At 36.0% G+C, this 24271-nt stretch overlaps 1 protein-coding gene across 8 annotated transcripts in view; it reads right to left on the bottom strand.

The window, feature by feature from the left end:
- WWP1 (WW domain containing E3 ubiquitin protein ligase 1) overlaps positions 1-24271 on the bottom strand; it is a 58177-nt gene that overhangs the window by 24095 nt on the left and 9811 nt on the right. The window contains exons 1-6 of one of the 8 annotated variants that reach the window (XM_030226555.2): positions 17549-17568; positions 10928-11018; positions 7148-7286; positions 4746-4870; positions 1821-1958; positions 1657-1723 (exon numbers count right to left, since the gene is read on the bottom strand). In XM_030226555.2, coding sequence (XP_030082415.1) covers positions 1657-1723; positions 1821-1958; positions 4746-4870; positions 7148-7286; positions 10928-10997 — 539 coding nt within the window. In that variant the 5' untranslated portion in view covers positions 10998-11018; positions 17549-17568. Of the gene's footprint in view, positions 1-1656; positions 1724-1820; positions 1959-4745; positions 4871-7147; positions 7287-10927; positions 11019-17548; positions 17569-24271 lie in introns of those variants that run through there. The other 7 variants (XM_030226502.2, XM_030226598.2, XM_050971232.1 and 4 more) reach the window with 7 other exon arrangements.

Here is a 24271-nt window from a genome sequence, read left to right as displayed (position 1 = left end):
GGTTTTGTTAGTCATATCACTAAAAGTACTCATAACATAAGAAAGCAACAAAGTTCTCCCTCAGTATAAGGAAAATAAGATGAGCTTCTCTATGCATTGGCAGGATGGGTCATTGTGAGGACAAATACACACAGGCAGCTCTGTGTTTACAAGGCCACATGGAAATAAATGTATTTTAAGGGCTTGTGAATGGAAAGTTTTGTTCAGTTACAGTAGTACATTGGTTTTTTACTTAAATCTCTTTCAGAATGCTCCAAGCCATCCACCAGAGACATGTATTTTGAAAATTATACTCAATGCCAACTACTTATGACCTCGAGGAGTAGAGGTTAGATAGTGGAAGCATTCACTATTTTATCTCACAAAAAATGTGAGAACAATTAGAAGTCCAACTTTATGGAGTGAGAAGGGAAGAAGCAGCATTTCCTGCTACATTACCCAACTCCAAAGGATCACTATAAACAGAGAATTGAAATATTATCCCTTTTCAGCTGTAGACTACAAACTCAATTTACCTCCAAAAGACATGGAGAGAAGCTACCTTAAATCTCTTCTTCATCTCTTAATTTTAAGACTGTAAATCAAAACAGCTAGATAGCTGTGTGGAAAACTGCAGTAAATTAAAATATCAACACCAAAAGCAGGATCCCAGTAAGAGAGATTATCTCCAGCAACAATAGCTGAATGAAAACAAGTAGTTACTACTACTTCAAAATGGTATGCAGATGTGTTTTAAATCACTTTTAGCTGTCCCAAATCTTTCTAACAAAAAAGAAAAAAGCAGAAGCAATGTTTTATTCTCACTCCATCATTTTGAGCACCCATTGGGGAAGAGAGACAAACATGCACAAATTCAAAAAAAGAATCAAGTCAAGCATACAAGGACAAATGTGTCCCTGTCACTCAAATGCATAGCAACTGGATGTTTTTTCACTCCAGTTAGTGTCAATAACTTAAACAGAAATGGGTTCACACAAGGTAACTGAACAGACCAGTAACATTAAACTGATCTGAATTGACCTATTTGTCTTACTAGAGATGAGGGGGCAAAAAAATTAATTCCTACTTCTCTCCAACCAGTCCTTAGCAGGTTAGAATGGAAGAGAAACCAAGAATTAAGCTCTTAATTGGTCTGAATGTCTTTTTCTTGTCACTTCAGGAGGAAACAGGCCTTGGCCTCAGTGTTACAAATACTGGTTGTGAAACTCAATACAAGACTCTTAAGTTCCTGATTATGACCTTAAAAAGGCTGAGGAGGAAGTAATTCAGGCTTTTTTTTCCCTCTTCCTTCCGTTCAGGTGCTACATTGCAAAAAGCTGGTAGACATTAATAGAATTGGTTCTTAAGCAACAAAAGAAAATAAATTGAGTAAGTACATAAAAATACACTGAGCCACTGCTCCCCTAATTTCTGCTGCAGCATTTTTATAGATTTCCAAATCAGTTAAACTAAACTATGTAACTATCAAACAAATAAGGTTTCTAAAACCTGTGACAACATAATTTAGACCTCAACAGCTAAAATCTCTCATCTCCAAAACCATAAAAAAAAAACCAACAACAAAAAACCCACCAAAACACAAACAACCCAAACATTTCAACTGGTAAATTTGCTGATACACTTCATATCGCATAAAACACAAAAATAAATTCCAACCTGGATGAACTTCTTGCTGAAGTATCTCTGCTTTCATGTACAGCCTCGCCATTTTGCTGAACTTCTACTGAACAGTAAGAAACAAATTCAACAGAAATATTCTATTATAACTGTTTGAAATCTTAATCTAAATATTATCATCTGACTTAATTATTTTAACTTACTGGTTGCTGATGAACTGAGATTTGTAAGAGATTCTTGCTCAACAACCAAACCATCTAGCACAACAGTCAGTTCACCTGTTTGCACCATGCCACTCTTGTTTTCCAAAGAAAGTTTCAATTGTTCTTTCACCTTCTCCACTAAAAATGGAGTTGGGATGGGTTGAGGACAAGAAGGAAAGAAGGGATAAAGGAAAAATTAAATTCTAAATAATATTAAAAGAGACCTTCAACACAGAAATGTGATATATGCATTTAGTTCTATAAAACTGAACATCAGAGATATTCAAATCAAAGCAGAAATCACTATGGAGCTGTATACATTTACACCTGCTGTGTGTACGTGTACTTTATTTTTAAAAAAAACTGTCTGTTTACATAGTATATTCTATAGGTATGCTAAAGAATCCACGTGGATTCAGTACTTTGTTGTTAATGATTTCCCAGGTCTGCCATTTCCATTAAGCCCTTTGGAAATTATGCACTACTTACATAACATGTGATGGTTTAAAATCAAACAACTTCTGAACCACACATCCAAGTATTAAAAAGTCACTGGGAACCCCTCATTTTACAACCAGAGCTTATATTAATTTCTCATAGCACCTCCCAAAACTAATTCTAAAAGACTACTGAAAAAAACCTCTCTTTGAGGAAGAAGTAAATGCATAGAGGACTGCATAGAATCCTCCCTCAATTTTAAAACTATTTTTAATGAATCTTTACTAGCATTTTCATAGATGGCAACTTCAAGGATGAAACAGTAAGAAAGGATGCCTCAGGTATCCAAAAGTTAAATCAAATACTATTTTCACCAAAAGAAAATTTGAGATAACTGATGGTGCAGTAAAATAATTCAATCTGACTGACAAGCAATACACACATTTATAGAGAGACATATGTAATCCAGAGGTAAAAAATGCTGGGGATGCTATGTAATTCTCTCTAAATCAACTGCTACAAGTACAACAGTTAAAGCTACATATCATAAATCCAAACACAGTCAGCTAGGAGTTCACATTAATCAGGTTAAAATGGTTAAGACCTTTTAGTATTTGTGCTCTCAGATTAAAAGATTAGTTTTTAAAGACATGCCGTCATATTTCCCTCCATATGATAGCGTTCCAAGTTAAATTTAAACTAGGCACTTCTATTAACTAGGCATTAACCTAGTATTTCCAATTTTTTTTTCATTCTTAGCATGCATCATAAGTGAACAATGACCATGATAACAGGGGAGGCTGCCATAACCTACTGTCAGATCCCCCCAAGCTATTACTTGCTTTAAAGAGCAGGTTTGACAGCATTGTTGGGCAGCAGTTACCAGCAGACACACACTACTCTGCTACAATGGATTTTAAGGGACTTCAACCCTCTGCAGCAAGCACAAAGCTCCTAAATCTACAGGATTACTGATTTAGCAATATGCATTTTGGAAAAAAGTACTATCTCAAAGAAGAGAAGAAACTAGCCTGCCACTGAATTGTTTAATTAACACATTTTTTAATTTTTGCAAAGGGTGGTTGGTTTAACTTCTGCTATTTTAATAGGTTATCTTCCTAAACCAGATCAGCTGTTGGCTGTAGCTTAATTGAGCTGGCAAGAAAACTGTGAGGTGTGTGGGCAGCAATTTAATAGTCGTGGTTTTTAGCAGAAAAAGTAACCAAATTAATTCTAATGTTTCTGCATTTAGAGGACTTCCTGTTCCATATTCATCAGGAAAGAGCCTTCCAAGTGCTACATTTTAGAATAGGTATCAATAACTAAATGAATGAAGGATACCAATCAGATTATTCTACCAGTGAATTCTTGGAAAATCCAGTAAGTGTCTAACTACTGACTTGCCCAAATTAGAAACATTGTACATAAATTACTTCTGGTGCAATGTACAGCAAACTCAGTCAACTGAAAGAATTTTTCAAGTTGTTAGATCCTACCTCCCCTGGATCTACAGTAATAAAATGCTAAATATTTTGTTAGAAATTTGTAGAAAGTATTTAGAAATACTTTTTTGTGGCTAACATTATTATAACCCAATTTCTTCTGATACAGTTTTCTTAGGTAAAAGAAATTTTTCTGCCTAACTATGAAATTTAGTGCTGAATTGTTATAATAATGTTGAAGAAGACACCCTTAATTCTGGATTCTATTTCAATTTTCTGTAAGAATCAGAAAAATTTAGCTGCTTCTTTTTTTTTTTTTTTTTTTTTTTTTGGTTCTCCTTTCCCCCCACTGTTCTCAACATCTAAACATTCACCTCAGGTTTATATATTTATATATAACTTGTGAGAAAGGTTAAGATTGGTTTAGCTTTTAGCTGGAATTCTACTGCCACTCTGGAGTGGAATTTAAAGTGTGGATTCACCATTTTGTTGAACTAAACCAAAATTTTTTTGAAAAGCAAATCAGATATATTCTATTAAAATATTTAGAATATTTAGAAGTTACATGGAACAATCAATCTCTAATGCACTAAAAGGAATTGTTTCATTAAACAATGTTTACTATTGCTCTCTGGGCAGCTAAATTATGAGGGACAAATATCCAGTGTTTCTATTAGTGACTCCAGAGAAGGAAAACAAAAAATTACACAGCTTTCCTGAAAGCTTGATTTTTTTTTGTTGCTACCAAATCTAAAACAGATCTTCTATCAAATTGGTTACTAGCTTGCTACAAAACATGGTTTTTAATCACTTCTGCTTTTACTTTCAGCAACTAATACACTACTTTTGTTTCAAAAGTATTATATCCCATTGTTACATTTAAAATGCTCTCAATAGCACAGAGATCTCTATAAGAGACAAGTAAAGATATCAACTGAAAGTCAGTTGTAATTACATGTATAGTTAGTAGTCTGGTTGCCAGTTTGATATATAGATTAGTAATAATAATTTTACTTTATTCAAAATATCCTTCATGATAACTTACATTTTCTATTGTGTACTTCCAAAGCTTGTCTCAAGTCTACAGTGGCTCTTCCTAATAAAGCATCTGCTTTTAAAGTGTGATGGCTCCACACTCTAAATTCCAGCGTAGTCTGTGGAGTCACATGCCTGCATAAAAAATACATTTAAAAAAATATATACAGATCTTTAAGAATTAATTCTTGTTATTAGGAGTCTTTGAACTTTATTCACTTTCTCATTGTATTTCTTGATACTAATGAAGTGCAGTTTTGTATTGCAAGGGGAAATTTTTAACTAAGAACTGCAAACACTATGATATCTACACTTAGGATGAAACTTAAAGTACATTACTATGATAGCCTAAGGAATTCGAGAAGCATCAGAATAACCTACACTCAGCTCAAATCTCAGATATATAAAACAAATCCTGATTTTTGAAAGGCTTATTTCCCCTATTCCTCCAGAGTTCTAGCTGGAAAGTTACATTATTAAACGTGGATAAAAAGGTGGGAAGTATATTTGTCTGTCACTGAAAAGAAAAATACTAAGTATTTTTCCAAAAAGGAAAAAAGCAACAAAGCATCTATTTTCAAGCAAGAGCCCACTCAACAGGTATCAGCCTGCCATGGAAATGTTGATAAACATTTTTTCTAAATCCACAAATATATATAAAACCATAAGGCATACTCACAGAAATCAGAGGGGAAAATTCAAATGATGAAGCTAAAGTAAAAACTGGAGGGAAGCACAAGGTAAAGGACCCAATTGCAGTAATATTATGACAAGCTTTGGCATTGATCTCTCCCCTGCTCAAGCTATGCTAGGTCCTGGAGAGTAAGTTTTGTAATACAGGGTCTAGTATTGCAAAGGTGGTCCTGGCTGTGAAAAACAGGAGTAGAAGCACTTCATTGCAAAAAGTCAAAGGCCACATGTCCATCAGTTTTGACCTAATATATACAGAAAGTTGTATCAGCAATGATGAGAATACTAATAAAAACAAGCCCCACTCTCCCAACAATTCTACAGAATTGACTAATTCTGTAGACTAATTCTACAGTCTAATAGACTGTAGACTAATTCTACAGTCACTTGAACATGTTGGACAAGGTGGATCATTTTTGCTGAAACACAAGCAAATACATTTTTGCATTTTGAATAGGCTGCCTTTGGAGGGAGGTCTTAGTAAAAGAGCAGCTCAACAAAGTAAAGGAAAAAATCCCCAGCACCTACACACACAAATATATTGCTGACTCATAGAAGTGAGGGGAATTTGGTAAGGCAGAGAGGTCACTTAACCTCAAATACCATTCCAATAGCCAGAGGAAAAGGGGGCCAGAATACCTTAAAAATACATATAAGGGTATGACCCTGAGTAAGCAATACTCATGAAATGAGTCTGCCATTACTATGCATTGCAATTTACCTAATTTCTCTCAGATCACCAAATCCTGCCAAAGCAAACCTGCCTCCTCAAGAGAAACTCAGGTCTCTGTGAGTATACTGATAGCTTTGTAATAGCTCTAGCTCTTGATCCTGGAAATCATCCTCAGGTCCAAGACTACGTTATTCTCTTTTGCAACACTGCAAAGGGCTAATAAGTTCACAAAACCTGAAATACCAAGAAGTGAGGCACAGGAATACTTACTTGCTTCTGACCAGTTCTGGAGTAAGTAAGTGTTCTCAAGCAAAGAGTTCCCCTAAGATGTACCACTACCCACCCTCCAGCACCTACTGGAATCTCGCATGGCTCCTACTGCTAGCAAAGCTGGCTACTGCACACAGACATGTCAAATGCTGTGAAAGGCACTGGCCCAGGCTCACTGCCACTTGATAAGAGCTATGCTGTTCCCAGACCCAAGTCTGAACCAATAAAATCTTGTTTGTGAATAAAGCATTCAAACCAAGTGCAAGATTGCCAACTCTTCATGGAGTCCTATTCAGGTAGATCTACATCCCTAGCATAGTTAAACCAAACTAAACCACAAGAAGATTAAAACAGTCAAATAACAGGGTAAGGTGTGAGGTAACTCTACAGTTTTTGTGTGCATATCCCTTCACTGGGAAATTCAAAGGAAGAAGTGACCTTCCTCATAACTATTATTTATCCAGTTGAGACTTTTTTCCTTCTAAAGTTGAAAATGACATGGTTACAATCAGAAAGTCTAGCAATGTATGCTAAACACAGTGCTAACAAATATCAAGACTATATCATGTAGTGCCACTGTATGCAATCTGTAGGAAAAAAAATATTCCCAAAATATTGTAAGGATTCAGAAAAAAAATCATCTGAGATAAATACCAACGTACGTCTGCATTTAGACATCAACAGCCAGAGCAAACCATGTAGGCAGCCAAGCTTAGTAAATATTTGCCTGTAACGTCTGTCTAATAAATAGTATCAAACAACCAAAAAAATCTACTTACACTGTCAGCTGCTCATCCCATTTGGGATTTGAAGAACTACTTGATTTTGCTGTTTTCTTAATTTCTCCATCTGCGGTTAATTCCGTGTAGAAAGTTGTTCCAAACCAATTCTTTTTCCGTTTCAGTTTGGCACTAGAAACTAATAAAATACATTGCTTTATCTATAACAGCATGCTGTTGCTGAAAAACAGAAAATGTCCTGCCTACACACTGTATGAAATACTTTGCAAGGCAATGTTTTTCCTCACCTACTCTACTTCTGCTGCACAGAAAGAAGTCAATGCAAAAATTACCATTTTATTTTATTAGTAGCTTTTCTTTTCAAAAGCTGCTTTGTCAGATAGTTGAAACCAAGTGTCACATACTCTTTTCCCCTCACTGGCAGGACTGGTTGTAGAGACAGCACAATTATTTTAGGGATAAACACTGGAAATAACGTAGGTTATTTTCTCATTGTTCTCCCTATTCTTCCCTTAACTGAAAAATGCCTAAGTATGATACATCTGATGATGCATCTGAGGGATTATGAGACAGACTTTATTTTTTAGTTATATATTGTTATGAAAGTCAATGCAGTTCATGCCTATTACAAAATGTCCTGGTATAGCAAAGCCTGCATACAGTGTTTCATTGCTTTGCCTGTATTCCTGCATGTTTGTATTTGTGGGTTTACAAATCAATTTGTCACAATTAAGAAAGCTACTCTTAGATTTCCCCTATTTGAGTTCATCAGCTTTGTAAATGAACTCAAAGGTTTCAGGTAAATATTCAAAAATTAAGAAACACCACTTACGAAAGAAGCTACTTTCACCTCCAAATCAGTGGTGAGTTCCTCTGAGCTCCTGAACATAAATCTGTTCTCCCTCTTCCATGCCTAGTTGAGGAAGCCACGATAAAAGCCAACAGCAGCCCAACTGCCAAGATTTTAAATTCTATTTCAGTCAGATGGTGTCTTGAAAAGACCACAAGAATGGACTCTCAACTATATTTACCTGCTGGCTCTGCCTTCTCTCTAATTGCTCCCTTGCTTCAGTGTGGTTCTTGTTCCCTCCACTTGAAAACTAAAACAAGGCTGAGTATTTTCAGCCATTTAGAAATAATTCTTCCCCATTCCTTTCCTTTAATGGTACTTGCTAACCCAACATGGAAGTTTACTAAACTGAAAGGGAGATGTATTTCTGGATTGCAGTATTCTGAGACATATACATAAGTCAGTTAAAAGTTAGTGGGATGCAACCATCCAAGGTTCTAAAGGCACCAGCCATGGACTTTTACTTGTTTCAAATAAAAGGTGCAAACTAAACTTTCTCACATTTGAAAAGCCCAGTCGTAGTAATGCATCATAGGTCACAAAAGGCAACTGATAATGATGAAAGCTTTGTAGATTGTAGAAAACTAAAACTGCAATTACGCACACAAGTCATAGTTTTTCATCTCAAATCATGATATACTCTTAAGCTTTGACAAGCTCTACTTCTTCCACATTCTCCTCCACAATTTGTTTTGCAAAGGAAAATACAACATTTATTAAAACACAGGTATTTAGTTATGATATTCAAGCTTTCTCTTAATTTCCCCTCTTTTATCTGATTATGTTTAGTTAGTAAGTTTAGAGTCTCCCAAACATAAAAGGAGACCATGATCATCTTTTGGTTAGGACATCTTCTAAAAAAAACTATGAATAATTAATAAAACAAGCAAGACTTCCAAAAGAATTAACAAGACAAGATCTCAGTCAGAAATCTGAGCAAATACTGATGGCAAAGCATGCCTACAACATGTTGTATCTGTCCAAACTCAAACAAGTCACCACTCCATACAAATTCCTTGTTTGCAAAATGAGTCTATGATACTTGCTGCCTTTATAAAAGTGCTTTTTAAGTATAGTTCTTGAAATAATTATAGCTTCTACAGCAGCATAAACAAAATTACACATAAATATGCAGTGTAGGTCAGCAATACTACACTCCCACACTCCTCTGCCTCCTACTACTCAGAATGCCACTGGCATTCATTCCTGTGATCCTGCAATAAAGACTAGGTTTAGAGAACTAAACCTTCAGAAAACTAATCACAAATGTTGTAAAGACCTCTTCCCATTTGAGCCCTCATCCAGATTTCTTGGAGTCAAAAAGAAGTCCCAGTACCAGAAAAATACAAGACTATTTACAAAAGGAGGAGCTCAGCGCAGGATAAAAAATTACCATTTCTGTAGATACAGATCTGAAATTAAGGGTCATTTGTATAAGCCAGTTTACAGTTATATATACACATTCAATCTACATGTGGCTCCATCTCTGCTATTAGTCATTGCCAGTTTTGATGATTCATCACATTATTGAGTAATGTGCTCCTTACATAAGTTTAATAATTTTTGAGGCTCCTCTCTTATCTAATTTCATAAAATATCAATTTGGGGGACTCTTCAACGATGTATTTTTTCTCAGATAACCTGGCCATCTTTGGATCATCCAGCAAGATGCATCTTTCTTTAGATGCAGCCTTTATTAACACATGGTATCTTACTCATGTTTTTCCCAAATTTTTTTCAGGATAGCCTTAACATATTCCTAGCCATGCATCCATTTTTACTTAGGCATTCCCAGATTTCTCAAAATCCCTGGAAAGCTCAAGTTAGTTATCAATGGTAAAAAAATACTTATACACATAAATACACATCTTTATGGTAGGTGTATTTATGTACAGTGCTGGTAACATTTTTACTTTTAACTGCTGTAACAGTCACTATTAGCTATCAAACTTATTTACTTAGATGCACTTTGCTTATCTTCAGACTACCAGGAAGCCCCAGATCTGTTCTGCCATCCCAAAGAGAGAGTAGCTAAGACTGACAATTGTCACATCTTTGACCAGTCCTTGCCCATCAGTAGCAAAACGCATAATCTACTTGGCCTGTTCAACACCTATTGAAAAAGTGTTCCCAACACAATTAGAAATTTCCAGGACTGTTTTCCAGAAATTTCCACTGATACTGGGATGGCTTATTTCTGCCTCAAACTATGACAACCAGCAGAGCAAAAGGAAAAAAGAGACAACAAAGCAAATTGCAACTGGATAGAAGGAAAAATATTCAAAGTGGCACGGCTTATCACAAGGAAAGCTGGTAATTTACAGACTTTAGGGCACTGAAAATTTAACTGGACAATATAATCAGCAACCTAATCCAACTTCAAAGGTAGCCCTGCCTTCATCATAAGATTGTACTAAGGAAACACCAAAGGTCCCTTCCAACCTAAGTTATTCCATATGTCTGTTAAGTCTAACCTGTTGCCCTAAGGATATTACATTTGACAAATATTTACCTGCTATGTAATAAAAGAACTTAATCTTCTGAAGGGCTAGCAAATTTTGTGATCTCCTCCAGTTCTCCACCTTCACTAAAACATTTTCAGCTTAAGGTTTACTACAACCACCAATCTTTTTCCTAGAATTTCAGTAATATGTGCTCCCTCTTCAGAATACATGTCATTAACCACTTGCTCCCAAGCAAAATTTCTTGCAATTGTCTGTACTGTCATACAGAATACCTTTTTTTTTAATTTGAGGATTTATTAAACCCTATCATGTGACTCACTGTATAATCTCTATTTAGCCTCAAATCATCTACATATATTATAGTCACATTATTAACTGTAACATTCATATCATTAATTAAGATATTAACTAGATAATTTTTTCACTCACTTCCAGGATTGCTTTTGTAGAATACATATGTATTTTGTAGAATAGAAAATCTCTATGATACATATCACTACTTGCCTGTTACTTGCATCTGTAATCTTCCATTACAGTTGTGACTTGTATCAGATCTTGGTGAGGCTGTGGCCATGTCAGAGGTTTAGGCTTCAGCCTAAAAAAACCAAACAGATAGCTTATTAAAAAGTACTTATCTCTGCATGTCAGCTACAGCTATTAAATAAAATGTTCAACTAATCAAGAAGTTACCAAATATTATTTAGGTACAGCAGAACACATTATTTCATAACAGCAGCTAAAAAAAGCAGTCACTTTGGAAATTTGTCCCACGTTACACCTCTAAGGATGCCAAGACACTTCACTAACATTTATATTTACATAGCTTAGAACAACTGTAAGGCAAGAATAGAAATTCAGCTGTGATATATCAATAATTCTCTCTCTAGAAGAGAGAATTACATACTTATGGTCTGATTTCAGATAAGCTGAGCACCAACAACTTCAAATGAACAAAACAGTTGAAATGTTTACAGGCTTGGAAATCATGCTGTCACCAGAACAATACACTCGAGCAATGAGGAGAGCGATTCAGACAAACGTTTGCATTCTATCCCTGCATTTGCCACCAGCTTCCTGCCCCACTGCTGTCCACCCACAAATCACTTCCCTCTTCTATTGAGACAGGAAGCACTTTACAAAGACACCCCAGTTCACCACTCAGCAACTTAAACTGATTGTGCATCCCAGCACATACCTGTGCACACAGCATCACTCCTGTCCTTCTGAACTACTACACCTGACTCACATCTAGAAGTAAAACATTCTGTTTCTATCAGATGACTACTTTTCACATGAAAAGAATATATACATGTAAAATAGACTGATTTGGATGAACTTCCACATATTTTTTTCTGTGAACACATTTGGTTTCAATAACAATACGGAAAGAGCTGTTACCAAGCCTTTTTGATCATACCCTTCTGTAAGTACAAAACTTTTGAGTACATATCCTCAACACAGGTTTATTTATTTATAAATTAAATATATGTACCACTTTACTAGTATACTCTGTATATATTACATATAAAAGAAATTTAAAAGGATGAAATGAAGATGAAATAAACAGTATTTTTAAATATTTTTAATGGTAAAAAACCCTTTTTGCTCTTACTAAAAAAAAAAGTGCTGGATTTTTTTTTGTGAGAGCCATGTTATTGAATATGCTTCAGCATTTTTGAAAATGTGGACTTAGCACTTAGTAATACAGTGATTTGAATGCCTAGTTTTACATTCAGTTTATTGGCTGTTGTAGCTGAAGAACACAATTTACAAAGATACCTACATCCAAATCAAAGTGCATAACTGGCTAGACTTTCTAAATCATGACACTCATTTTGCATCTCCATCCACTAATTATGCAATGGTTTTTCTTGAAATATGGCCATAAATTCCCATCGTCCCTGATATCAATCATTTGCTATTGTAAACCAATGGAAGGCACATTTTTATACTTCTATAAAATTTTCAGATTCGGAAACTTTTGACTGGAAGGACTTTTAAGCAGATAAGGAAATTCTGCTTCCAAGTTTAAGTGTACAAATGTGGAAGGTTTTACAGATGACACATCGTTTCTGGCAACAAAAATCACACAAGGAAACATTTCAAAACATCCGTTTTCAAAATGCTTTCTCAATAGCATCAGTTTATTTCAAAAAGCAATAGGTTTCTTGTCTGTTAAAATACCATCATGACCTTCAATGAGGGTGTCTTAAGGGTCATTATTTTTTTAAAATAACTGATAGTCAGCATACTGCTGACTGTTATCACCAAACAGGTTAAGAAATTCATAACATTTATTTATGAATTCATAACATTTTTAATATTATAATAAATATTACTTATTATAATATTAATTTTAGATGTAATTAATCTTCAAGTTTTACAACTCTTCTTAGCACTTTGCCATGATAACTAGCGATCCTCTGCACAGCACACAAGATCTTCCTGGTCACACCCAGTGTCATTCCAGATTATGTAAGATACTCTACTATTTAAAGCTTTTGTTTTCATACAATGAACCACAATAATGACATCCTGCAGCACTTTGTGCTCTTATGGCTCCAACTTTCTTGTTGCTTGCCTATGCATGATGCAGTGAACGAATTCTGCAAGTCGTGCTCAACTTGTAACCTTAGCCAAGAATCTTTTTTACTTTGGTCAAATCAGCCACTCCATCTGTGGTTACTTTTATACAGTTTTTCCATTTTAAAAAATGGGGTTATTTAAGAATTTTATTTAACAGTTTAGAATTTATGCTTAAGAATGTCTCTTATCTGGTACATCTTTTCCAAATGACTTAGTTCTTTGTGAATTTCATTATGGACCCAGAATCTAGCAATCACCATAAGCCGAGCCACACCACAAACACCTATACTTTCATCCAAATGTCTGTAGAGCAAGCCTCTCCCACTGTGTAATTTTTTCTGATATTTGTTTCTTCAGAACTTTGGCAATGTTTTCCAGACATCTTCCAACAGTATCTGCTGACAAAAGAATGTGTTTTAGTTTGTCATCACATTGTTTACCATGTATTATTACCGCCAGAAGATGAACTGCTTCCCCAATAGTATCTGTGTCTTCTGCTACTGAGAAATCTCAAAAGAGGCTTCTAATGATCTATCACTAAGTTTAGTGAAATCCTGTAAAATCTTGGATTGAGAACATCATGACTTCAACATTGCTGAAAAAAAATTGCAGATGCCTATCTTCATGTTTTGGGCGCTTAGTTTTTAAATGCCTCGCTAATTGTGATGGCTTCATACTATCATCAGCTGATACCTCAAACAATGTTCCAATAGCGGATGTACATCCGTATTTGAAATACCATTCTTGATAAACCAAATTGTTTTGGCTGACTGCTTGTCACATATAACTGCCAATGGTTTTATCTCATAATACACCTGACCAAGAGCTCATGCTAAGAGTAGAAGAATCATCAGCTCTGCCATGTTCTTATTATTCATATTATTAGTATTGTCTTCGATCCATGGTCTCTTTGCAGGAAGTTTTTTTAAGCTACTTGCCTATTTTGTGAGGGTTTGCTTAGTAAAACCTAAATATTATAATCCACAAATCCTCCTAACTGGGCCCAACTAAACTGCCTCCATCACAATACACTGGAAGTGAATTAACAAATGAAGGTTTTACTGTTACTCCCATCATATTGTGGATACGAAATTTGTTTTCAGGACACCTCACGAACCAAATGTAATACAGGACCATCCAAAATACAGGCCTACAGAGAGTGCCAGTGTCAATACCAAATAAAGCTTAATTTATTTCTTATTTTTCAGGTAAAATATAAGTCCTAGATTTTCTTCACACATTCCAGTGGATGGTCTTCTACACCTGACTTTGGCGTTCACTCATATGGAAATCGTCATAAAAGCAACACATTCAAATGACTCAAATAAGTTCAAATTCTTCCCAAGAAATCAAGATCTGCAATCTAGTTCTAAACATACTTTAAAAAACTAGTTTAGGCATACTTCTGTAATTGACAAATTATGATTGTTCCTTTCCTTTAACTGTTTAACCTATGTAGATCTAAAATGCTGGGGCAGGGGGTTGGTTTTTATTTGGGTGGTTGGATGAGTTTTGTGCTTTTTTTTGCACATCCTTTACATCAAGGATGTGCAAAGCAAAATAAATACAGAAAGAAATAAATAAATAATGTCAGGATCCTCAGGTAGACAGCTCATTGTATAATATCCTCAAAATTCATGTGCTGATTTATCTGCAGGTAATACCACCTGCCCAAACCTGAGTTTCTGGCTCTGCAAGCTACTAAGCTGCTAACTGCATTTGGCAAACACATTTGTGAATCTTCTGATAACAGGGAAGCAAGAACTCACTACACTTAGCTTTGCATCTCTCCTCTTGAAAGAAAAAATGACCATGATACCTGGGGGAAATTATTGCACTGTGAGGGAGATCTCAATAGCTGACAGAGATGAAACAAAGTTAGGCTTGGTGTTGGCTGAGGGGCTGTAACCACATGACTGCAACCTACAACAACAGTCCCCTGATGTTCTGTTCTGACCCCGCTGAATTAACATCCTTCTTTAACAGAAATCTGCTTTATAAACTTGCCAATAAGGTACACTTAGGTGCATTTACACCTAAGCAATTATTACAGTTCCACATTTTCAGTATGTTGTAAACGAAATACTGACATGCATGTCTAATACTATCAAAAACACACTAAAATACAGGAAAGTTTAAAAAAATTTAAACTTTTAAAAATAAGTATTGATTTTTACCAAAAATACATAAAGTTTTGTGTCATAGTTTGTATTGAAAAGGGCTTTACTGAACAGAGCAAATAAGCTGAATTGACTGATTCTGTTTTCATCATGCTCCAAAGATTCTAAGTTTCCATCATGTTCCAAAGATTCTAACAGCTGCAGCCCACTCATCCTTTCTTAACTGATTAGAAATCAAGAACTGGTCAGGAATTAAGGAGAAAGGAAACATTAAATTTATTTAAGGCTTCAGTCATCCATTATTTTCATCACTAACTTAGCTACTGACATTTTTAAATTAACAGGTTATTGCCTAATCAGCTCAGATGCAGGCTGGTTCTTTCAGGAGACAGCCTGCTCACCTGACAATGTTTGTCATTTTCATTCAAGATCCAAAAAGCCACTCTAACGTTAATATTTAAAAAAAAAAAAAAAAAAAAAAAAAAGTCTTCACTGCCTGATGCACATTGGCTCATACTCTCTTCCAGTCAAACATGTTTTTACTCCAGGTAAACAAAGCCTTCAAGAAGAAAAGCCAGCCAAACTAGATTGTACAATATGAACTATTTTATCTAGAGCTTTGAATGTCTATTAGTTCCTAAACGCTGGTCTGAACATCTGACAAATGCTGCTGCACAATTAAAAAATAGAAGCATAATCCAAAACTTGGCCCTTCAACCTTTGACAGAAAAATTACTGGTGCAGGCATGGCAGGGGCAGAGGTGAGGTGAGACACTGAACAAGAACTCTATCACAGGAACTGTTTGCAGTGCTGACAAAAACAGTATTACTGATATTCGTAAGGTACTAGTATGGATTGTCACACTCAAGAAAAAGACATGAAAAGCTCTCCTGTGATAACAGACCATGAAAGAGCAGTCCAAAATCAACAAAGACTGGAAGTAAAGAGTGTTGACATAAATGTTCCCAAAAATCTCAGGTTTCTGGGGAGCAAGGCTGCTGCAGAGAGACCACGCATATACGAAATGAAACTAAACAGGGACAATAAAGAAGTCACATAAGAAGAAGAAATGACAGACTTACATGAAGATGGGACTAGCATCATTTTCTTACTTTACTAGAAGTAAAACCATTTATAAGCTGAGGAAGATTTCTGAAAATTCTAGTAGGGATTCTTCCAATACAGGACATCTGAAAGTTTCAAGGACTAGCAACCTCCTGTCTTGATGAGCCAGAAGAAATTATATCTGCACGGCCAAAAATAACCAAAATTTCAACTAAACGCATTGTCTGATCTGCAGAAATGCACGGAATGGCAATCAGACCAAGCAAAATGAAAATACTCATTAAAAGGACTGAGTAAATGTCACATCCAGAGTAATGTCAAAATTCTTGATCATATTTATAAAAAAGTATCCATGAGAAAGAAAAACAGATGAGGATTTTTTAACTAAATAATTTTAGAAGTCATATTTCAAATAATACAAGCCCTTACCACTAATGGACAAGGGAACACTATGTCATAGGGGCAATATTTACTGCTTTCTTGCATCATGGACAAACTTTTTTTTCCTCATCCCTAAATCCCTTTTTCTTGTCTCTCAAAATAAATGCCCAGTTTGGCTCTTGAATATGTCGATTAAGGGTTAAAATCTTTGAGGTTATCTTTACATAATCTTAAAAAAAGGATTACATATAGCAATGTAAGTCACCATCTTTGTCGTTACAATCTTCCTGAAAATGAGGGGATTAATTCTGACAGGGCTACAATCACCACACATTCCCAAATATGAACTTGCTACACCTCTTTATTCAAGCTCTAGGTTAAACTTCATTGGTCTGAAGGATGTGAAGCTTTACTTTCAGAACTGTTTCATCTATACATATAAATACCACCCCCAGCCTCAAAATTCCTGGACAACAAAAATTCATTGAGAGACTCTGGAGGGCCCCATGAAGACCACAGTGAGCACAAAACTTCTGACTAAACCACCCTCATCATATATAACTGTTTCATCAACTGGAAGAGTACAGTCTAGTTATTAACTCCTACAGCTGATATTTTAATATTACTTCAGTTGTATATATTATTTTGGGTAACTACACATTGATTAGGACAAAATTAAGACACAAGCAAAACCATGGAACGGACAACATAGAAGTCTATTAAAAAAATTAAAGGATCATTTCCTACTTCATCTGACTCAACAGTTTCATGGAAGTCTGTAACAATAACAGCATTTATAAAATTTACACTTCTGTGAGCAATACTCTCCAAATCTCAAAATGCTATTAAAACATCAGAAATCAAAGGGAACAACAACAGTGAATATTTCATTTATTTATTTTCTCAGTCATTAGTAGAATAATTACTTATTCATACAATTTAAGCAGGCACATTTTAAATTGCATTACTCACTTGCAAATTAGTGCATTTTGTGCAGGTATTTCTTGTAAAGCTGAAAGTTAAGGAGTATCACTGGAGCAGCAAACACACATTTCTAAATTGCCTGATGCTGTGAAACAGTAATTGAGGAGATACTTAATGAAGAATCAAGGCACTCAGATGTAAAAAGTACACCCACCAAGAGAGAAACCCATTTCCCTACTCACATGATACCGCAAGAATCAAGCTAGGAATAAGACTAACAAAAAAAAAGTACCAAGATAGTATGGTCTAATTACCTGTGATATCATTTCATAACATAGAAAAATCCTATCACAGAAAACAGTTAATTTTTTTTTCCCTTTAATTCATTAATGTAAAAAGGTCAATTAACGCTGAAGGTTGGAGAACTGAACAGTGATTTCAGAAGGTTGTAGGTGTCAGAATCTCTTTACTGTAGCTGTTCTGATCTTCTGAGTGCAAGGTATAGGAAGGAAAGATTCTAGGGAAACTCTGCCCATGGTAGAGCATGCAGGGTGACAAAGAAACCCTGTGTGAGCATGTTGCAGGAAAAGACAGTTGTTCCATTTTGTTGGGTAGCACAGAAAATCATCCACACTTCTAGTCCTGCCTCCAGGCCCTCTTCTTCCACCAAAGAAACAAGGCTGGGGTGGGGGGAAGGGAGTTACCATGCCAATGAAAACCAGCAAGTATAGGATCAGAAGAAAGTTTATTGATCTAAAAAAAAGAAGGAAAAGAAAAGGAAAAAATGCCTTTTCTTATGTCAGATGCAACTAAGTTTCTTAATCAATTTCTTTCCATTAAGACTCTCAAAATCCAGAATTTTTATTCACAAATAAAACACAATTCTGATTGAAAAGTTCATTTCGCTATTTATCAACATTAAAAATGATGATGATTTTGTCACAACTAATTGAACACATGCCTAATTAACTGGGTTTAAAAAAGAAAAGAACCAAAACTGTATTACTTCCAGAGATAACCAGTAACTCTATTATCATTAAAAAAATTAAGGATTTCTTCTTTAGCCATAAGGAAAGGTTCACCTCAGTAATTTGAGATGCACAAACAGATACCAGATCTGAAATAGATCTGGAGAAATATCTGTAGACCCAAAAATGTGTTGGCCTTTCTCACACTGTGCAGGACAGTAAAGTCACTTCTACAACTCTCCTTGCCCACAGCAACACTAACAAAAAAAAAAAAAAAAAAAAAAAAAGACTTGACATTCCCTATATGGATAGTTCTGATTATCAAAAGCCAAAATTACAGTAATATTTACACATAGGCAAATAGAGAACTAAAAGATTTCCTCCCTTGAATGCCACAAACCTTACCACAAACCAAATGCCACTTTAAGAAGCAACGGAAATACTTATCACAAACACCAGTAGGGCCTTCTGAGAACTACTGAACATTTGCTTCATGTTGAAGACAAAACTAATTTGTTCTTCACCAAAATTTCATCTCTCCTCCTCCATTTGAGAAGTTCTGCTCCTCTAAGATTTATTATTTCAGGCCAGTTCAGAAAGTCTGCAGTTCTGTTCTCTTTTCTGAACAAATATATGTTAACCAGGAATACAGTGAAGCCCAAAACAAATTTTGGTTTAGGTGTGATGGACTAGGGATACACACAAGACATCATGTAGGCCAAGGTATTAGCTTTAATTAATCAGCAACTAATTGCTGTATGGTGGAAGGGAAGAAAAAACAACCTTATTCCTGTGAACTCCTATAGCTTCCAGTAAAAAGCTATATTCAGGGACATCCTATACACTTAATGAAAATTTGTTGGTTTGAATCCTTTTAATAGAATGGCAGAATTTAAAATACTCATAAAGCTGGCAAAATGGTACCTTGACATGCTTCAGCCACTTAGAAGAACTCTTTCATGTATGCACTCTGTTACACTCACTCTTAGGGAACCAAAATTGCTTGAACATAAGAACAAACTTTAAAGAAAGGAAAATATTGCCTAGCTATACTATTTTTTTAAAATTATTTCACATTACAAATACTTGTAGCTGGCAAGGACTTTAAAAAGGGTATCTAAAGCTGTAAATGAACACATTGTAATAGTTAAACAGGCAATAAGTCCCACTTAAAATTACCAGAAGTTGCAAAAACATTGAAGAGATTTTTTTCAATGTCAAATAAAAGCCTTGACAAGCTTCAGTTAATTGAAATTAAATTAATTGAACAAGAACTATGGAGTAATGAAGCACCATTAAGCAGCAGGTGGGTTTTTGTCATTCTTACAGATACACTGAAAGAAATGGTTCAGTGGCAAATGAATGTGCGACTCCTGCTAGACATATGAGAGAAAAGCAAAGTCCAAATTACACAAACAGTGCTAACCTTTGATTTTTAATCTGGATGCCTTACTCTGAATGTCTTGGATTCTTTCAATTTAACTTAATAGATCTGTTTATATGACACTGGAATTATTTTTTTTTTCCACAGACTAAACCAAGTTCCACGTCTGCTGGTATTCTGGTTTTGCCCCAAGCAGCCAATTCCCATACCTTTTTATCTGCATGAATTTAAACACTTCCTGGTTTCCGAATGCCTTGGTTTTTTGTTGTTTTCATCTTTACTACCTTTAAATTTCAGTCCTGTGTATATTTTTTTTTTTTGCATTTTATACCTATGTGATCTAAAATTTTTCTGGGAGATATTTTAATTATTCAACACAAAAGTACACATGAAACCTGTATGTTACAAAATAAAAAATATTTAAGAATGGAACTAAGTAGCATTCATGCTTACCACCAGGTTTTCTACCTATGTCTTAAAATTATGCAGGAAACTAAAGAACCTGAACATTACAAATCCTAACTTATTTAACAGAATGCTCAATGAAGGAAAGATTATTAACTTTCAGAATGCCTGTGAAAACAAATTAAGCAATAGTTCTATGCTCAAAGTGAATGTAAAAGATGCAAAAAAATGTATTCAGAATCATAAAGCATAGAGTAAGTTTTATAATTAGCCAGTAAATTTTTAAGATGCTGTGAGTAGTACTGAACAGCCTCCTCATCTATGAGATACCATTTGTAAAATTATTATAAATAGTAGCTAAAGTCATTGTTTAATAGCTTAGAAAATACTAGGAATGGAAATCAGTTTTTCCCTGATCATTTAAAATAATGCTAAGAGCATTGATTTTACTTCTCACACAATGGAAACCCACAGTGATAGTACTTCTAGGGCAGGATTGTAATAAAGACCATTGTTTGTTGAGCAACAAGTTATTTTCTGTGGTACCTACTGCTAAACTTGAGTCAGACAAATATTGATGGACTGAAATGTAGGTCTCTACCTTAAATAAAAATCTAGGATAGTCTATAAAAATGCAAAGCTAACAACTTGAAACTATTTAACAGAATAGCTACTTATCAAGATTATAACATTCTTTCAGATCCCTTTAGTACTTACTTCTTACTAATAGTTTCTCCAATTCCTTAGGCATTGATGAGTTTAAAATATGTATGTTAAAAAAATAACTATTTCATCAGGAAAATAAGTATCACCTATACAAATAGACCTGGAAAACCTGAGAGGACAGTAAAATGTACTGTTCAAAACATTTGTAACTGTAGGATATATTCTATCCTAATAGTGACTATTGGATTTTATTTTTTTTTTAAGTAGAGGTGCTTCAGTGCCTTAATCATCTTGAAGGCTCTTCATTAAACCCTCTCCAGCACATCCATGTCTTCTCTGTACTGAAGAGCCCAGTACTGGGCACAGCATTACAGGTATGGCCTCATGACCAGTGCTGATTAAAAGGAAAAGACCACCTCCCTTAACCTGATGGAGATTCTTTGTCCAATGCAGCCCAGGAACCAGTCACCCTCTGTCTCCATGGCATATTGCTGCATCATGTTCAAACTCATGTCCACCAGGACCCCGAGATATCTTCTGCCAGCAGAATGTTTTGCTTCTCCTGTTAAAACTCAAACATACTACCAAAGACATCTTCAATTTACAGTATCCCTCACTCCTTTATCTAAGAACAGCTTACAAGTATTCTCCAAAAAAAGGAGAATTACTCGAGGCTGAGAAGTCTGGAAAAGGACCCAAATTTGTTAATTAGTACTCCAACAAAACAAATGAGAAGAAAACTATGAGAATATATTCATGCTTTCTATTTTCATCAACATACTTTTGGGAGTGAATCTCCAGACCAGCTAGAACAGTCAGGGATATAGGAGCATTTAATTTCTCATCTTTTTGCCAAAGCCACAGCATATACTGGTGGGTATTGATACAGCAGTGGCTTCCTTAGGATCTGCTTTCACAGAAGCAGAATTTCAGCTTCAGCACTCTCCTCCTCCAAGGTTTATGAGGCCTTGACAATAGGACAAGGCACTAGTTTTCCCTGACGGTAAACCAACAGTTTCTCCAGAGATACTTCAATGTCCCTGATACACTGTAAATATTTTGTTACTAAGTTCCAAGTTGCCAACCCTGCAGCAGACCGACAGAGAACTGAACTGGAAAGCAAACTGTAACTCTTCTTAAAACACAGTACATTCTGAGATGAAGAGAACCTCGAGGATCACCCCATCCAACTCCTGACTCCACATATATAGAAGTTTAACATCTTTTAACATAAAGTTAAAAGTATCTCAGAGCACTGTCTGAATGCTTCCTGAACAGGATGGATTGGTCAGTTCCCAGGGCTATGGTATTATTGGTGTTTGTAACACTAGGTGGGATGAGCCTCATGGCTGGAGCACTGGGATGAAGGTCTACAGGCTTTTCAGGAGCAATAGGCAGAGCAGGCAAGGTGGAATAATTGCTCTGTTTGTGAGCAAAGGTTTGATTGCACAGCCTTATAGTTAGTCATGATGTGTTTGAGAGCTCCTGAGAGAGGATTAGGGGTATGGAAGAAGAGGAGTTGCTGCAGTGGGTGTCTACAACTGATACCCCAGCCAGGAAATAATTATTGATTAATTATTCTCAAGGCAATTTAGGGGAAACCCATGAAATTTGTAGCCCTTGCCCTTATAAAAGATTTCAATTAATATCAATCAGGAGTGCCATACACTGTGATGAGAAAGTCCTGGAAATTCTTGACATCTGTAGGAGGTAACTTCTTGTCATAGGTACTCAGTGAGCCAGCTAGAAAAGATGCCCTCCAAGACTTGCTATTTGTGAATACAGAAGGACTCGTGGGGGATGTGACAGTAGGTTGCTGTCTTGGCAGCTGTGATCATGAAATGATCCTGTTTAATTTTATATCCTTCTAGAATAAGGTCTCTGACCTTGTGGATGAAGGGAAGGTGGCAGACATAGTTCTGGATTTTAGCAAGGCTTTTGATACCGTTCCTCACAATGTCCTTCAGGACAAGTTGCCCAGCTGTGGGAAGAGCAGGCTCATGGTGTGCTCAGTGAAGCACAGTCTGAAGGGCAGAGCTCAAAGGGTTGTACCAAATGGGACTACACCTGACTGGTGACCCATGCCAGTGCTGCTCCTCAAGGCTCAGTTGCAGGGCCAGTCCTGTTTAATATTTACATCAATGATCTAGATACTGGAGCTGAATGTACCAGTAGCAAGTCTGCTGATTGGAAACTGGGAAGGGAGGCTCTACTCTCCTCTCCAGGTTGTTTAGTGACAGGACATGTAGAAATGGTTCAACATTGAGTCAGGGGAAGTTCAGACCTGACATAAGAAAGTATTTCCTTGCTGAGAAGGTGGTCAAACACTGTAACAGGTTTCTTAGAGAGACAGTCTATGCCCCAGGCCTGTCAGTGTTTAAGAGACATTCAGACAGTGCCCTTGACAATACAGTTTACCTTGCTGTCAGCCCTGAACTGCTCAGGTAGGTGGACTAGATGATTACCATAGTTCCCTGCCAATCAAAATACTGTACTGTTATTTTATTCTTGCAAACTGACAGCTTGGGGCCATGACCAATTCCCTGGGGAGCTTGTTCCAGTGCTTGATCCCGCATTTGAGATCCTTTCCAACATACGCCATTCAATGATTCAGCAGAGAACTCCTTATTAACCAACCAAACCAAAACAGTTTTGAGCAATTCCCTCAGCTCCTATCAGGGGACACCAGAAGATCAGCACCTCCTTATCTGTTCCCCATCAGAAGGGAGTTGAAGACAGCAATGACGTCACCTCTACGTTTCATCTTCTCTAAGCAGAGCAAACACTGTACCCTGAGCTGCCCCTCCTAAGTCATGCTCTCTACTCCTCCTTTGGACAAATTCTACCATTCTTCACAGTGGGTCTGATATAAATATTACTGTATATTTATATACAGAATAAATCCTCCTTCTTAAGGTAAGCTGTATGCACATTCCACCCCTCCACCTCAGAAACCAAATCTTCATTTACTCCTATTGATATAGAGAGCAAGCTCTCTAGATAAAGAGTATTTTCTGCATTTTTTCAAGTACATTCACTGACCATTGCTACAAATGCCACAGAATTGATCTGTGCATTATCTATAACATATTACCAGCCTCATATAAAGGTCTAAGAAAAAATATAGTACCGTTAGAGAAGTTTACAAAAAACTGTATTTCCAAGTGTTATGCAAGAGGCCCAAACAAATGACTATGATTCCACTGCACACATCTGCCTGTTCTGTTCTGCCTTATACTTGGACCTTTTTAGCATTGTTTTCCCAAGCAAACATCACTTGCATGACTCATACTGTCCACCTGCCTCTTCCTCGTCTTCCTTTCATCTCCATCCCTCTAAGTGAATCTG

The sequence above is a fragment of the Serinus canaria genome, chromosome 2, assembly GCF_022539315.1.
Source record: "Serinus canaria isolate serCan28SL12 chromosome 2, serCan2020, whole genome shotgun sequence".
NCBI classification, from domain to species: Eukaryota; Metazoa; Chordata; class Aves; order Passeriformes; family Fringillidae; genus Serinus; species Serinus canaria.
The sequence above is the reverse complement of the archived record's forward strand: the minus strand, read 5'-3'. Positions and strand labels throughout refer to the sequence as shown.